Source organism: Microcaecilia unicolor, chromosome 4 (assembly GCF_901765095.1).
Source record: "Microcaecilia unicolor chromosome 4, aMicUni1.1, whole genome shotgun sequence".
In the NCBI taxonomy this organism is placed as follows: Eukaryota; Metazoa; Chordata; class Amphibia; order Gymnophiona; family Siphonopidae; genus Microcaecilia; species Microcaecilia unicolor.
The window spans coordinates 237229124-237247581 of NC_044034.1; the positions used below are offsets into that span (position 1 = coordinate 237229124).

Here is an 18458-nt window from a genome sequence, read left to right on the forward strand (position 1 = left end):
TTTGCATCTATAACGCACACCTGGGCACTTGAGCATACACACTTTTTGAATGTCCACTTATACATTATGGAATAAAATATCAGAAAAATTACTAAGATTCTGCAACTTAAATCTGCTCTTTCATTTTCAAATTATATGGGTCAATATTCAACTTGGGCAGTCAGCATTTTTTTTTTAAGTGAGTCACAATGCCTGAAAAATATCTGAACAGGCAGTGCCAGTATCTGAATAATGGACAGAGATGGGAGTAACTAGCAATATATTTAAATTTGCTGATGACACAAAGTTATTCAAAGTCGTTAACTCGCAACAGGATTGTGAAAAATTACAGAAGGACCTTACGGGACTGGGAGACTGGGCGGCTAGATGGCAGATGACATTTAATGTGAGCAAGTGCAAGGTGATGCATGTGGGAAAAAAGAACCCGAATTATAGCTATGTCATGCAAGGTTCCACGTTAGGAGTTACGGACCAAGAAGGGGATCTGGGTGTCGTCGTCAACAATACACTGAAACCTTCTGCTCAGTGTGCTGCTGCGGCTAGGAAAGCAAATAGAATGTTGGGTATTATTAGGAAAGGTATGGAAAACAGGTGTGAGGATGTTATAATGCCGTTATATCGCTCCATGGTGCAACCGCACCTTGAGTATTGTGTTCAATTCTGGTCGCTGCATCTCAAGAAAGATATAGTGGAACTGGAAAAGGTGCAGCGAAGGGCAACTAAAATGATAGCGGGGATGGGACGACTTCCCTATGAAGAAAGACTAAGGAGGCTAGGGCTTTTCAGCTTGGAGAAGAGACGGCTGAGGGGAGACATGATAGAGGTATATAAAATGAGTGGAGTGGAACAGGTGGATGTGAAGCGTCTGTTCATGCTTTCCAAAAATACTAGGACTATGGGGCATGCGATGAAACTACAGTGTAGTAAATTTAAAACAAATCGGAGAAACATTTTCTTCACCCAACGCATAATTAAACTCTGGAATTCGTTGCTGGAGAACATGGTGAAGGCGGTGAGCTTGGCAGAGTTTAAAAAGGGGTTAGACGGAAGTCCATAAACCGCTACTAAATGGACTTGGGAAAAATCCACAATTCCAGGAATAACATGTATAGAATGTTTGTACGTTTGGGAAACTTGCCAGGTGCCCTTGGCCCGGATTGGCTGCTGTCGTGGATAGGATGCTGGGCTCGATGGACCCTTGGTCTTTTCCCAGTGTGGCATTACTTATGTACTTATCCAGATTTAGCAATATTTGCTGGCACTATCCAATTAGTGGAAATATTCAGCCCCGCTATCTGAATAGCTAACCGGATAAAGTTAGGGCAGTTATTTATTTAGCTATCCAGTTAATGGACGCAATATCACATCTACTTGGATAAACTCGGGGGACTGCTCTAGCTCCAGCCCATTGTTATCAAGATAGAACCAGAATGGTCTGCACTGATATTCAGCTGCATTATCCAGATATTGCTGCTGAAAATAAAGGGATGGCCCTGGTCAGTAGCACTTACGCACATAGATGCTGCAGAGAGCATAAATGGTTTTGAATAACGAAACCAACAATATTTATATCAGCAGTGTTTTATGAAGATCTGTTACAGTCACAGCTTATGTTGTTAGACATTGTTGCCCTTGGCGTTGCAGATCAGTAACTAGGATTCAAATATGTCTAATGATATTTGATGGAATACAATTTTATTGACTTGTAAATATGAAAAAAAAACTGTGGTACAAAAAATAAGATATTCATTGTGGTAAAAATCTGGCAACCTTTAGAAGAATATTTGTAAACCTTATAATTGTATATTTAGTTCTATGTCCTGGGTGATTGCTTCTTTAATTTATATTTTTCCCTTGTTGTATTATTACTTTGATCAATATTCTATTTCTCATTCAAAGACAAATCTGTATCATTTGTGTCCATTAATAGTGAGTAATGTGTCAATAAAACTTGTAGTTCCACAAGTATTGCAAATTGGCCATGGGGTTGATTTGTTCCTACATGTTAAGGAATTCCTCTCTGCTTTTAAAGGATTAAGAACAGTCTCAGTGGTGTTCAAGGTGAGAAACATATCAAGCAAAACACGCTAACACAGACTCAATAATACATTTAAATAAAAAGAGGAGGAAGAAGGAAATTTGCTGGTTTTAAAAAAAGTATACTCTCTTTCTTTAGGCTTTTATCATCAGAATATGATGTCTTGTGCTGTAAAGGCAAATGCAAGACTACCTCACAAACGAAGAAACTAAGCTATCCAATTGACTGATACTGTTGTGCTTTAAATTAGTCTATTTTTACAGCTCAGGATCACTTTTTAGATCTACTAAGAGCAGCTTAGTTTTAAAATCTTCTGTTTTTCTAAAGAATATTCTAGGTTGAACAAAGAGGAGAGGGTATTATTCACAAAAAACAATGGTCAAGCAAAGTAAACAATGAAGGGTCTCTTATCAAACTGTGCTAGCGGTCCGCAGTGTGGTAATGCCGACAAAGCCCATTCACTTTGAATGGGCTTTGTCGGCATTGCCGCATGGGAACCGCTAGTGCAGCTTGATAAAAAAAGATCCAAAGATAGCCACCAAACTTTACAAATCAAAGATTTATATCAAAGTTTTTAATAACTGTAAAACTCACAACTAAGACAGTCATTATTGTTTAAGAATCAGATTTTAGGGGTGATTATTCTGGTTCTGTAGTGAAGTAATTGACGGCATCAAGATAAAATAAAAAACTCTTTCAACCAAAGGTGGTCTGTTTTCAAATTCAGAAGGCACACCTCGAAGCAGTTGATGAAGGGAGATTTTTAATTGTATATTGGCAACTGGAGAATTAACATTATTTCTACTACAGTTAAAAGGAGAGTTATTCACCTGTAATACAGTGATGTCTTCCTAGGTTTGCTAAATACATGGCTGTAGCCCTTTTTTTCCCTTCTATTCATCTTCTTCTGTATCCAAAGAATAGAACAAAGGTGTCACACTGCTAAACTTGATCTCTGCCATGTGGTGAAGCTTTATATCTAAAGTGGCAGGATTATCTCTGCAATCGGCCAGGTTAATTAATTGAAGTTGTTCATACTTTCATCTGTTTCTCTAACCTTGACATGCATTTCCTCACACCTAACCTCAACCTTTCACATTCACTTCCTTAACATCACTTTCTTCAACTCAGTTATGCATCAACTACATATTTCATGTAACATTTGACTATACCACTGTACCATTTTTTCAGCAGTTTTTTGTTTAAACAGAGTAAACGTAATTTAATGTTAATTTAAAAACAATTATAGTTTATATTTATCAGAACTAAGCACCTACAACATTTTTGTCATAAAGACTTTTCTGGGAATCAGAAAATAGAGAACAATTTAATTTAATTCATCATTTAAATTCTGTCTTATTCCTGATGTACCATCAGTTCAAACAATGGTAAAATCCTGCTCCCACAGATCCATACATTTTTTTGTTGCATTTCATTGTGCATTTGTACCCCGCGCTTTCCCACTCGTGGCAGGCTCAATGCGGCTTACATGGGGCAATGGAGGGTTAAGTGACTTGCCCAAAGTCACAAGGAGCTGCCTGTGCCTGAAGGGGGAATTGAACTCAGTTTCTCAGTTCCCAAGGACCAAAGTCCACCACCCTAACCACTAGGCCACTCCTCCACTATTTAACTTCTCTTTACAATTTTTGCCAATATCCTTTATTTTCATCACAATAATAATGATTACTTCTGCGTCGAGCAACACCCATTTAAACCTATCTTCCTAAACCCTTATTCGACGTTTCTTTCCCAACTATGGTTTGAGAAAAATGGATCTTATTAAGGGCTCCTTTTGCAAAGCAGCACTACCAATTAGTATGCACTGAATGTGAAGAAGTCCATGGGCACTGAATGGGCTTCTCTGCATTCAGCACGCTACTAATCAGTAGCGCCGCGTTGGCAAAAAAAAAAAAAGTTCAGAAAGCTTTTTAAAAATCAGTTTTATTTTTTACTATTGAGTTACAGTTTAGAGTGAGATGGAAAAAAATAGTTTCATATTTAGAGTTTTTTTTTTTTTTTTTTGCAACGCGGCACTACTGATTAGTAGCGTGCTGAATGCAGAGAAGCCCATTCAGTGCCCATGGGCTTCTTCACATTCAGTGCATGCTTTTTGTTTAAAATTAAGTTCAGAAAGCTTTTTAAAAATCAGTTTTATTTTTTACTATTGATTTACAGTTTACAGTGAGATGGAAAAATAGTTTCATATTTAATTTTAAACAAAAAGCATACTATTTAACAGAACCTCTGGAAAAGCTTGCCAGTGAATACCAAATTCTCCTGCAAAATATACTTACCTTGGTGCCTCTTCCACCACCTTTTGATTTCTTCTCTGGATAGAGCATTCTCTTTCATTGAGCCACAAAGCATTACCCTGTTTATCTGCCAAAATCTAATAAAGAGAAACCTGATGTCAATAAATGAACACTTACATTTTCTCATCAAGTTATAGATTTGTGTCTGTTATATTAAAAGTTGTTTACGGTATAAAGGCCCCACTAATATCACCTCCATAAAAAGAGAACTTGTCATAAAAGCAACACACTAAGAGGATCATCAACTAATCATTTGCACACCCAAATCATATTATCACATGCTTTCTGCTGCAGGGCCCACTTTATGCAATGGCCACGGAAATTGAAGCACATGCTAACCATTACTAAATAATCATAACGACTATATCACTAGACCACCAAGAATTGTAAAGCAGTTATGGGGAGAGAGCTACATTTGTATTCTCTTTTTTGTACTACAATTGCAAGTAATGCAGTTATGATTTTGCAAAATTGTAAATACATGCTTTTGATACAAAAGAAACAGGAATATAAGCCAGTAAATTTTTGATAAGCTCCGTAGGAATTAGCCTCTCTATGAAGTTATGATATCAGCTGGCACTCACTAATGGCTGATTTTGCACCACACACAAAAAGCTTTTAACTTCACTTTTCATTAGCTGTGGTCTGTGTATGTGGAGGCTATTTTGCTTGGTTCACATTCACACAACTTGAGTTTTCTGTTTCAGTTTAAACCTCGGCCAAAACCAGTAAGTTTCAGCTGCAGTTTCAGCCAAAACCTTTCAGACAGTTTCAGTGGCAGTTTCAGTTTCAGCTGAAACTGGAGAAAGCAGTTTCAGTCGGCCTCTAGAGTAGATACAGGTTAACAATTTTCTTCCTAATATAAAATCAGTTTCTTGATAGGAGAGATTTAGAAAATGAATAATCTACATTAAGTATGTTACTCCTAGATTGAAAAACAAAACCAATAAATAATTAGATTTGAGTTCACACATCATTCTGATATGTTCATTAATCATCCATCTTACAATGACAACCATTTAGTGTACATTAAACTTGATATGTTGTACCAAACCCACCCCCTGCCACAACCACATGTGGCAAGTTTTCGTCTTTTTAAACACTACAAGCTGCTTAGATGTTCATAGGGATAATTTGCTTCCTTTACTCTGCTCTCCCCTCTCTATTGGGATTCCTTAAATGCCCTGTTTTAATAGTACCCTTCAAGGGATACCCCATTCTGAACCATATGCTCCTGAGTGACTGTCGACTCCCCCCCTCCCCATTCTAGTTTAAAAGCTGCACTCTCTCCTTTTTAAACTCAAGTGCCAGCAGCCTGATTCCATCCTAGTTAAGGTTGAGTTCATCCCTTTGTAATAGCCTCCCCATTTCCCAGAATGTTCCCCAGTTCCTAACAAATCTAAATCCCTCATCCCTGCATCATTGTCTCAAACATGAATTGAGACTTGGAGCTCTGCCTACCTCTTGGGTCCTGCGCATGGAATGAGGAGCATTTCTGAAAATGCTACCCTGGAGGATCTGGATTTCAGCTTCTACCTAGGAGCCTAAATTTGGCTTCCAAAACTATCCCTCCCACATTTCCTTATGTCATTGGTGCCCATATGTACCAAGACAGCTGGCTCCTCCCCAGCACTATCTAAAATCCTATCTAAGTGATGTGTGAGGTCCACCACCTTTGCAGCAGGAAGGCAAGTGACCAGGCAATCCTTACATACACCAGCCACCCAGCTATCTATACGACTAATGATCAAATCACCAACTACAATGACTATCCTAACCCTTCCCTCTTGGGCAGAAGCCCTGGAGACACTTCCTCAGTGCAAGACTGCATCCCCTGCTTGGCAGGTCCTAGCTACAGGATTACTTCCTACTTCACCAGGGTGATGCTCTCCTTTTAGAAGACCTCCCTTCACCAAGGTAGCACAGGGGCTGCCAGGCTGGAGGTGGAACTTCCCTACTATGCCCCTGTGCGTCTCCTCTATGTATCTATCTGCCTCAGCTCCTCCAAATCTGAAACACTAGCCTCAGGAGACCAGGCTCATTCTTTGAGATCTAGAAACTCTTTGCATCGAGTATATACATATAACCTCTCACTAACTGGGAGAAAATCATATATGTGACATTCAATGCAAAAGACTGGATAGCACCCCTCTCACTGCTGGCCTACCATCTGCATCTTAATATTGTTGCTTTATTTAATTAAACTTGCACCCACATAGGTATGTGGTGAAAGATAGGACCATACAAAATGCTATCCTATCTGGCTACTTTGTTGTGTGGGCATGGATACTGAATATGGCCTGTGCCTACCTAAGTACCAGCTCTTCCCTAACCCTTTCTGGGTTCAGAATAACTAGGTAGTGCCACAGAATATCAGCTCTAACCACCTAAGTACCACTAAATATTGGCAGCTGGCCCACAGAGCACAATTTAACTGGACAGAAGACCCTCTTTCTTGGTTAAATCGCTTTGAACACACCACTGTAGGGCCGATGCAGAAAGACTACATTAAAGTGGAGGAGTGGCCTAGTGGTTAGGGTGGTGGACTTTGGTCCTGGGGAACTGAGGAACTGAGTTCGATTCCTGGCACAGGCAGCTCCTTGTGACTCTGGGCAAGTCACTTAACCCTCCATTGCCCGCCACGAGTGGGAAAGCGCGGGGTACAAATGTAAAAAAAAAAAAAAGACACACACTGATGCCTTGGCATATAGCTTTTAATATAAGCTGAATGCATAATTTTTGATCCCTAATGCAATAAGTAAGTAGGCTGCAAATTATCACTTAAAAACTGTGTAGCGTCCGGGAAAAAAAAACAGCATACACCACCATGGTAATATACAGTTCTCTGCTATACTGAAGAAAAAAATGTCCTCTTTCTTGGTGCATAAGCAGTGAATGGTTCACGCAACGACAGGAAAGGGGACACTTTTTTTTTTTAAAGCCTGCTACTTCCCTCCAGGTTTCCTCCAACCCTCTGTCTCGGACAAAGTTCCCTAGCAGAATAGTGGACCCCAAACCCCAGGACTTCCATCCACATATCTTTAGCAGGAGTCAGAAGTAATACCCACTCACCCCTGCCTCCACGCCATGGTAAAAAATGGTGGTATCTGACCCCATGCATTGCATCCTGAGAGGCATCATATTGGGGGTCAGTCTGCCAAATAATAGAATTTTCCTTTATTTGCTAGACTGGGGTGGAGTCTACCAAATAAGCAAAAAATGTCCTTATTTTGCGGACTGACTAGTTTAGGTACATCCCAAGGTGCACTGCATTTTGGAATTTACAGTACAGAGACTGAAGCAAGCGGGTATTATTCCTGTCTCCTGTTAAAGGTATTTGGGGGGAGAGGCTGTGGTCCACTAAACTACCAGAGAATTTTTTTGGGTGTCAGGGGAATGAGGGGGAAGGGGTCAACAAGGGTAGTCACATCATACATAGATTCTGACACCTTAGCCAATTTCTTTATAATGAAAGTTGACAAGTTACGTGCCCAGTTACCTAGTACAATAAATACGGTAGATGATGTAATCGTGTCAGATCTTTCTGGATCCTGGCACTCTCCCATCTTTTTCATCATTTCAAAAATTACTATCAAGCCTGTCACTTATTGTTCGTTAGACCCTATACCCTCAGATTGGCTTAAAATTCCCTCCTTGGGTCTATCATCCCATTTATACTCGATGACAATAAAAAGTCTTATAGAAGGAATTGTTCCAAAAGCTTTTAAAGAAGCTCTGGTTAAACCATACTTAAAACACTCACTCGACCCCCCCCCCCCCCCCTCTCTCCAAGTAATTACCATCCAGTTTCCAACCTTCCATTTCTGGCTAAGATATTGGAAACTATCGTGTTTTCACAATTACAAATTTTCTCAGAATCTATTAACGCACTATATCCTAGACAGCCAGGCTTCAGGCGAGGCTACAGCACAGAGACAGTACTAGCAGCCCTCCTAAGTGAATTACATTCTAGACTTGATCAAGGTCATATTGTTTTGATTATCTCTCTGGACCTATCAGCAGCATGCAACCTGAATGACCATAGCCTACTACTCAAGCATCTGCGGGAACTGGGTGTCTCTGGCACAGTCTTCAATTTGTTCTCCTCCTTCCTTAGCAACCGTTCTTTCAAAGTAGTACAGAACTCGTTCACTTCAAAATCCCATTCCATTTCTTGTGGAGTACCACAAGGATCAGTTCTCTCACCACTACTGTTTAATTTGTCAGTCCACTGGCGTTACTCATTCAGTCTTTGGGAATTAGCTCATACTCTTATGCAGATGACTTCCTTTTGATTCATTATGTAAACCCACTAAAAATAGATTTAAAGCCAGTTCAGGACTGTCTCGATGAGGTCACTAGGTGGCTCTCCAAACACTGTTTGATATTAAACCCTGATAAGACCACAGCGTCCTGGGTAACGGGCCATAGCCCTGTGTCATCTTTAATACCCACATTGTTTAACAGACAAATAGTTCTGGTACAATCATTTAAATATCTAGGTGTGATTATAGACACTGCTCTTTCCTTCAATGACCAAATATCTGATGTAGTAAAAAAGTATTTTTACCATCTAAGGAAATTGTGTTCTATCAGAAATGTCATTGATAAAGATTCCTTACATATCCTAGCTTATGCCTATATTACAACTCATTTTGATTACTGTAACATTATTTATGCAGACATTACCAAAAACAACTTTAAAAGGTTACAAACAATTCAGAATACGGCTGCTCACATCATCTGTCGAGCCTCAAGATATGACAGGGCTACACCACTTCAATATCATCTTCACTGGCTTCCGATAGTTTATAGAATAAAATTCAAGGTTCTCATTGTCGCGTGTCACGCGCCTACCTGCTCCCCTCCCGCCGCGGGGAGGCGGGAGTCAGTGGCCCCGGCGCGGGCGGATGGTCGACCAATCGCTGCAGGGGGACCAGCGCCGCCACAGACCGGCGGTCCGGGCCGGGGTCGGCGGCCGGCGACAGCTACCGCCGGTCTCGCTGGGAGAAGAGCAAGGAAAGGACCCGCGCCGCCCAAAATGGCGGCGCTAGAACACGGGGCCGATGCCCTCTCCGCTTCGGTGTCGGAGGACTCTGGAGCTCCACCTCCCTCACGCCGATTGGGGAACCAGGAGATAGCTCCGCCTGGGAGTTCAGGCAGGGCCTATCAGAAGAGGCCCTGCCGACTCCCAAGGTCGGATTGGAGGAACTCGCCGGTGGGGGCGGGAAGGCGCGCTATTTAAACTCCGGGGCTGGCAGTCATCGGCGCTTCCCGTTTGTCGTTTTCCCGAAGCTGGCACAGTGGAGTTCGTGTGGATTGCTAGCCGCCCTTGCTAGCTGCCATTCAGAGACTGTGCTAATCTTTCTTAAGGATTGCTAACCGCCCTTGCTAGCTGCCATTCAGAGACTGTGCTAATCTTTCTTAAGGATTGCTAGCCGCCCTTGCTAGCTGCCATTCAGAGACTGTGCTAATCTTTCTTAAGGATTGCTAGCCGCCCTTGCTAGCTGCCATTCAGAGACCGTGCTACTCTTTCTCAAGGATTGCTAGCCGCCCTTGCTAGCCATTGCCCAGAGCCGAGCTGAGATTCCCACGGAGTGCTGGCCGACTTTGCTAGCCGTCCATCCTTTGACTGTGTTTGCTAACTACCAGCCAGGCCAACCGTCACCCCGCGGTTCCAGCAGTGCTGCTGGCCGCCTGCAGCTGGGGGCTCAACCCTTGGTGAACGGCGGCCGCCGCGGGTGAAGATTCGGGGTGCACGGCTGTCCTCTGAGGTCTTTCGGGGCCTTAGGGAACCTAAGGGCTCACCCACAGTAGAGACAGGACACTCATTTTGACATATAAAGCGCTCCATTTAACAACTCCATCTTACCTTGCCAATCTTACTATTCCATACACACCGGCACAAACGCTCCGTTCACTCAATGACAATAGACTAGTGATCCCTCCACCCTCAAGGGCTAGATGGGAGTCCACATGGACCTGAGCTTTTTTCTTTTTATCCCCCGCACTGTGGAACTCCCTTCCAAAATCAATCAAGGAAGAAGAATCATTCACTCATTTCTGTATAATTATTTATTTATTTATTATTTATTGCATTTGTATCCCACCTCTTTGCAGGCTCAAAGTGGCTTACAATACATCATGAGTAGTGGAAGAATATTAGTATATCTCTAAAAACTTATTTTTTTAAAACTGCTTTTGAAATATGATCTCTTCTGTTGATAAAGAAAACCATACAGATATGACAAATTGCTTTACACAAAAAGGAGGCCTATAATTTAGATAATTATATATGACTGATGAAAATGACTGTTGTCGTTATTATCTCTTGTATGGATGCTTCATTTGTGCTATCCTATCAGAAAATGTATTGTCTAGTTTAAATTATATACTTTGTTATTGTATTTTTTTAGATGTGTAAACCGTTCTGATTTGCAATGCAATAAGTGATGGTATAGTAAACAAATAACCAATAAACTAGACCATTTGGATTTTATGGTGGTATCAGGGGTTATTCCTGGGGATGAGGGAGGGGGATCATAGATCAGGAGATGTCATCTGAGGTGGGGGGGTGAGGGTAGGTCATATTTTGTCATCAGGGGCATGGGCATAGACTGGGGGGGCGAGGAGGCATTGCCCCCCCAAACGAGTCTTCTTACCGGAAGTCGCACCGGCGAACTGGCGGGCGGGGCGCCAGTAGTAAAAGCAGCAATCAGGCAGGCTCAACTCCGTCCTTCGCTTCCCTGCCCTCTCAGCGTCCCGCCCGCCCAAAAGGAAATGACATCAGAGGAAGGCGGAATGCAGAAAGGGCAGGGAAGCGAAGGACGGAGTCGAGCCTGTCTGATTGTTGCTATTACTATCGCCGCCCGCCTGTTCGCCATTGCAACTTCGATGGAGTGGATGAGCCAGTCTATCTAGTCCACTGTGGAAGGAAGCAACAGCAGCAGCCATTTGGTAAATCTCTCTGTCTGTTTCCAGTTCCACTCCCCCACGCAGCTTTAGATCTGGTGGTCTTATGTTAATGTGATATATTTCTTTGTTTCTGTTTTTGCTTTGTCATGATTTATTCTCAAATTCCGACTCATTCAAAATTTCTTGAGTGTATTATTAAGAAACATTCAATAAGGAGAAAATTATTTTACAAAATAGAACTTTCCTTGGTCCTGGTGAAAATGACAAAAAGTCAGGCTTCAACTTTTTTTTTTTTTGGGGTGGGTGGGCAATTTTAAAAGTGCATTTTGGAAGGGCATCACTCAGCTGATGAAGTAGTGGCATCCTTCAACTCCCTACTACAATATGTGTAGCAGAGCACTTGACATTAATTCCAGGTCAAAGGCAGGCAGTGATTTTCTTGTGCAGTTTTGGGAGCAAAGTTAATTATTGCGAAGGGGGAGGTGGGGGAGACGCTGGATAGAATGGGGAAGGGGATGGAAAGAAACAGGATGGTTTAGTAAGGTTATGAGTGTGTTTTTGCACAAGTTTGTGTATAGTGTTTTGCAGTGGAGAGATTGTGTGTTAGCTTTACTGAGGTGGCACCAAAACATCAGAAAGGGTGTACAGCCTAAATCATGACACACCACCTCTTGAAGGATCTACATATAGAGTTTATGCATTTCTAAGGTCAACACTGGCATGGTATGGGAAAGGAGGTGGGGAAATACCACTGGAGAGGAAGAGGGAGTGCTGGGTAAGGAGGAAAGAAGGAAAGAAGGAAGGAAGGAATGAAGGGAGAAAGAGCTGTCTTGATATCTCATACATATTCATTATGGTTATTCCCAAAAAAAAGCCAGCTCTTTTTCCCTTCCTTCCTTCCTTCATATTAGCATATTCATTTGCATATATATATATATATATATATATATATATATATATATATATATATATATATATGCAAATGAATATGCTAATATACTCGGCCCCATCCTTTGCCCCCCCCCAAATGAAACAGTCAAACTATGCCCATAATCAGGGGTCTGGGGGGATCACAGCAAAATGACAAAACAGGCATTAAATCCTCACAGACACTACTGCTGAAGTACGAGCTAATCCTTCTATGACTCCTCAGATCTGGAGTTCAGGTTCCTGCACTGTCCTGTGCAGTTCTCAGCATCAGACCAGAATAGCTAATAGTCTTATTACCACTGATTTTCATATGTTGTGCATTGGTGTCTATTGTAAAATGAAATCCAACTATACTATGATCAAAAAACCTAGTAGGACCAATTTGACTGCCAGCCTATAAATCTGACTGAAATCTAAAAAGTAAAATTTATCTCGTCTCGCTAAGAATATACAGAGTGAACAACAACAACAAAAAGTAACTCCCTACAGTTTTTTTGCACTTTTCTCAGCAACCACTATGAATTTCAATAATATTCAATTATCTTAATCTATGTTGATGTTACTGGCATTTTAGAATTACTGCCTAGTGATTTTTACATGTTAAAAATGTTCGAGCTAAAACAGTAAAATAATGTCATTCAAATGATAGAATTAACAATGTGTCAGAATTTTGCACTAATGCTGACAAATTTTCTTCACAATGCTGAGCTGTTTATTGAAATGATATGCAGCCACTATTGCCTTTGCTCTGAAACCTTGTTCATGAAGTGTCTGAATTCTCATTTTGTCCACTACCAACAGCTTGACCACAATTGCCGTCCCGATCAGAAACGCTTTTAAGGAAATCTGTAATTATCTTATCAAATACAAATTATTCTAATTCAAATTGTTTACAAAAGTCTATGTCACTCTGTTTTCTCTCAAATAATATAGTTTTACAGTGCAAACATTTTTGAACACGTGAAAAACACTGGGTGGGCACATTAAAAAGTCTAACTTTACCGAATTTAAAGATTATGTGCCGAGTGGAATGAGATTAATGTAAATATTAACAAATAAAGCTATAAAATTTCACATTGAAATTTCAAGTGGTTGCTGAGAAAACAGCAAAACAACTCTAGAGGGTTTTTTTTTCTTTTTTGGCCTCACCCTGTACAGAAGGCTCTGGTAATATGAAGTATATCAAGAAATAATAAATTTGAAACATGTATTGTTTAATCTCTAGATATACATCTCTGACACCATTGTTGTTTATAATAGATAAAAGTTCACATACAGTAAGTGAGGCTCCAAGTGATTCTTATAGGTAAAATTATGTATAATCATACCTGATAATTTTCTTTCCATTAATCATAGCTGATCAATCCATAGACTGGTGGGTTGTGTCCATCTACCAGCAGGTGGAGATAGAGAGCAAACTTTTGCCTCCCTATATGTGGTCATGTGCTGCCGGAAACTCCTCAGTATGTCGATATCAAAGCTCCATCCGCAGGACTCAGCACTTAGAGAATTACACCCACGAAGGGACACTCTGCCCAGCTCACAACCGCCGAAACGGGGGAGGGGAATTAACCCAGCTCATCCCCACACAAGTGGGGGAGGGGAATCCGTCCAGCTCATCCCCGCGGAGCGGGGGAGGGACACCACACCCGCCGATGCGGGGGGATCTGGCTTATCCTGCAACCGCAACCGCGGGAGGAGCTGACTGACCCTAACACCGCCGAAGCGGGAGGGGTACAAAGCTGCCCTACAGCCGCACGAAGCGGGAGGGAGTGCCGGCAGAATTTATGTCTCAATCCAGCCCCGTAAAACGGAGGGGAGAGGAATGCAGCAGCTCACTGTAACACAAACTCGTCTCAACTCTTGAAGAATCCAAGTGAAAGAAGAACTTGAACACGAAGTCCTCCTGAAGTAACTGAAGGCTAAACTTGAACCTAAAATTCAACCAGAATATAAACAGTACAGATATCTGGGAGGGGCTATGGATTGATCAGCTATGATTAATGGAAAGAAAATTATCAGGTATGATTATACATAATTTTACCTTCCATATCATCAAGCTGATCAATCCATAGACTGGTGGGATGTACCGAAGCAGTACTCACCCAGGGCGGGACATAGAAATCCCTGACCTCAACACTGAAGCTCCAAACCGGGCCTCCGCCCGTGCAGCCACAGTCAAACGGTAATGCTTGGAGAATGTATGAGCCGAAGCCCCGTTGCCGCCTTGCATATCTCTTCCAAGGAGACGGATCCGGCCTCTGCCATCGAGGCCGCCTGAGCTCTCGTGGAGTGAGCCTTCAGCTGGATAGGCGGCACCTTCCCCGCGGCCACATAAGCCGCTGCAATGGCTTCCTTGACCCATCTTGCCACTGTAGGCTTAGCAGCCTGCAGACCCTTACGAGGACCTGCAAACAGGACAAACAGATGATCCGATTTCCGGAAATCATTGGTCACTTCCAAGTATCTGATGATGACTCGTCTCACATCCAGATATTCAAGAGCGGAGTACTCCTCTGGGTAGTCCTCCCTACGAAAGGAAGGGAGACAGAGCTGCTGATTCACATGGAAGCGAGAAACAATCTTGGGCAGGAAGGAAGGCACTGTGCGAATAGTCACTCCTGCCTCAGTGAACTGCAGAAAAGGCTCTCGACATGAGAGTGCCTGGAGCTCGGAAACTCTTCTGGCTGAAGTGATAGCCACCAAAAAGACTGCTTTCAACGTCAGGTCTTTCAGAGATGCCCTCGACAAGGGTTCAAAAGGCGGCTTCTGCAATGCTCTTATCACCAGGTTGAGATTCCACGCAGGCACCACTGAGTGCAGAGGAGGGCGCAGGTGATTAACTCCCTTGAGAAAGCGCACCACATCTGGCTGCGAAGCCAGGGAAGCACCCTTCAGGCGGCCCCTGAAGCAAGCCAGAGCCGCTACCTGGACTTTAAGGGAACTGAGCGACAGGCCTTTCTCCAGACCTTCTTGCAGGAACGCCAACACTGAAGAAATTGGAGCAGTGAAGGGAGAAAGTGAGCCTGCTTCACACCATGCTGCAAAGATACGCCAAACCCTGGCGTAAGCAGTAGAAGTAGAGCGCTTCCTCGCTCTCAGCATAGTGGCGATGACCTTGTCTGAGAAGCCCTTCTTCCTCAGACGCTGCCGCTCAATAGCCAGGCCGTAAGACCAAAGGGAGAGGGATCCTCCATCACCACGGGACCCTGATGTAACAGGCCCTGCTCCACTGACAGCCGCAGAGGATCGTCGACTGAGAGCCTGATCAAGTCCGCATACCAGGGACGTCTGGGCCAATCCGGACCCACCAGGATTACCCTGCCGGGATGCTTTGCCACCCGGTCTAGCACCCTGCCCAACATGGGCCAGGGCGGGAACACATAGAGGAGCTCTTGTGTCGGCCACTGTTGGAGAAGAGCATCTACTCCCAGGGATCGAGGGTCCCGTCCTCTGCTGAAAAAGCGCGGCACTTGGCAATTGGCCGATGACGCCATCAGATCTAGGCTCGGCTGGCCCCAGCGCTTCGTGATGTCCAAGAACGCCTGAGCAGATAGTTGCCACTCTCCGGGCTCCAAGGTATGGCGACTGAGAAAGTCCGCCTTGACATTCATGACTCCGGCAATGTGGGCCGCTGAAAGCTGCTCCAGGTTCGCTTCCGCCCACTGGCAAAGACTCATAGCCTCCTTGGCTAGAGGGGCGCTCTTGGTACCTCCCTGGCGGTTGATATAGGCCACAGCCGTGGCATTGTCCGACAGGACCCGTACAGGCTACAACACCAGTACCGGGATGAACTCCAATAACACCAACCGAATGGCTCTGAGTTCCAGGAGGTTGATAGACCACTTGCCTCTGCAGGAGACTAGAGCCCCTGCGCTGTCCTTCCCAAGCAGTGGGCTCCCCAGCCCATCAAAGAGGCGTCTGTCGTGACGACAATCCACTCCGGGGTCACCAGAGGCAATCCTGCAGACAACTTGTCTGTCTGCGTCCACCAGCTCAGCGCCTTGCGCACTGCTGGGTCCACGGAAAGGCGCACAGCATAATCCTCCGACATCGGAGTCCAGCGCAGCAGCAGAGATAGCTGTAGTGGTCTCATATGAGCCCTGGCCCAGGGCACTACTTCCATCGTGGCCGTCATAGAGCCCAACAGCTGCACGTAGTCCCAAGCCCGAATAGGAGAGGCTACTAGGAACTAGTCCACCTGAGCCTGAAGCTTGACAATCCGATTGTCTGGCAGGAACACTCTGCCCACTTGGGTGTCGAATCGAACTCCCAGATACTCCAGGGACTGAGTCGGGCGCAGCTGGCTCTTCTTCCAGTTGATGATCCATCCCAGGGAGCTCACCAGAGCAACTACCCGGTCCATAGCTTTGCCGCACTCTGCATAAGAGGGGGCTCGGATCAACCAGTCGTCCAGATAAGGATGGACTTGTACTCCTTCCTTTAGCAGGAAGGCCGCTATGACCCCCATTACTTTGGAAAAGGTCCGCGGAGCAGTAGCCAACCCGAAAGGGAGGGCTCTGAACTGGAAGTGTCGTCTCAGGACTGTAAAACGCAGAAAGCGTTGGAGAGGAGGCCAGATGGGAATATGCAGGTACGCTTCCTTGATGTCCAAGGAAGCCAAGAACTCTCCTGCCTTCACTGCCGCTATAACAGAGCGGAGAGTCTCCATGCGAAAGTGCCTCACTTTCCAGGCCCGATTGACCCCTTTGAGGTCGAGGATAGGCCGGACAGAACCTCCTTTCTTTGGAACCACAAAGTAAATGGAGTAACGTCCCTTGCCAATCTGATTTTTTGGCACCGGAACGACCGCACCCAGGCGGATCAGGTTGTCCAAGGTCTGCTGCACTGCCACAGCTTGACCGGAGACTTGCAGGGAGAGAGTACAAACCCGTCTCTTAAGGGTTGGCAGAACTCTAGCTTGCAGCCGTCTCTGATGACTTCCAGCACCCACGCGTCTGAAGTTATAGTGGTCCACTCGCCCAGAAACGAGGACAGCCGTCCTCCAATCTGCACTGGGGCGTGGACCAAGGCCCCGTCATTGGGTACGAGACCCTGGGGGAGGACCGGAGGGAGCACCTCCGGGACGGCGGTCTCTGCGAAAGGAATGCTGCTTGGGGGAGAAAATCCTCTTGAAGGAAGAGGGGGCAAAGGAACCCGACTTGCCCGGGCGGTACCGACGGGCTTCCAGCAACCGTCCTCTGGAGGTACCGGGACGAGTACTAGCCCGAGCCCTGACCTCTGGTAATTTCTTGCCCTTAGACGTGCCGAGATCGGTCACGATTTTGTCCAGCTCGACCCCAAGAGCAGCTTGCCTTTAAAAGGCAATCTAGCCAGGCGGGATTTAGAGGCGTGGTCAGCAGACCAATGTTTCAGCCAAAGCCACCGCCGCGCAGAGACTGTCTGAGCCATGCCCTTAGCCGAGGCTCTCAAGACATCATACAGCAAGTCTGCCAAATAGGCTAAGCCCGATTCCAGGGCCGGCCAATCAGCCCTCAAGGAAAGATCCGAGGGGGAAGCCCGCTGCACCATAGGCAGGCACGCCCTGGCCACATAGGAGCCGCAAACTGAGGCCTGCAAACTTAACGCAGCTGCCTCAAAGGACGACCTTAAGGCCGCCTCCAATCTTCTGTCTTGGGCGTCCTTTAGGGCCGTGCCACCTTCCACCGGCAACGCCGTTTTCTTAGCCACCGCAGTGATTAAAGAATCCACGGTAGGCCACAGATAGGCCTCACGTTCACTCACAGCCAAAGGATAGAGGCGGGACATAGCCCTAGCCACTTTAAGGCTCGTTTCCGGGACATCCCATTGAGCCGCAATTAAGGTGTGCATGGCATCATGCACGTGGAAGGATCTAGGCGGGCGCTACGTCCCCAGCATAATGGCAGAGCCAACAGGGGCTGAGGGAGAGACGTCCTCCGGAGAGGAAATCTACAAAGTGTCCATGGCCTGTAACAACAGGTTGGGCAAATCCTCTGGGCTAAAAAGCCGCGCTGCAGAGGGGTCATCCGCTCCATCCGAGCGGGGATCTATCTCCTCCAAGGAATCCGCAAAGGACCGTTGGGAGACCTCAGACACGCTGCCCTCATCTACATCGGAGGAGACAAAGTCCTCCAAGGCCTGGAAATCAACCCGAGGGCGTTTACCTCTGGGAACCTCAACCTCTTTATTAGAAGAGGGAGCAGGGGCAGCGTTTTGCATGAGGAAAGCCTGATGCAGCAGCAAAACAAACTCGGGGGAGAAACCCCCCAGACAGTGCACTT

General features: G+C 44.9%; 1 protein-coding gene across 1 annotated transcript in view; it reads right to left on the reverse strand.

The window, feature by feature from the left end:
- Positions 1-18458, reverse strand: part of PCCA (propionyl-CoA carboxylase subunit alpha) — a 1085625-nt gene that overhangs the window by 641642 nt on the left and 425525 nt on the right. Inside the window, 1 exon segment of the mRNA XM_030201346.1 lies at positions 4333-4427. Coding sequence (XP_030057206.1) covers positions 4333-4427 — 95 coding nt within the window.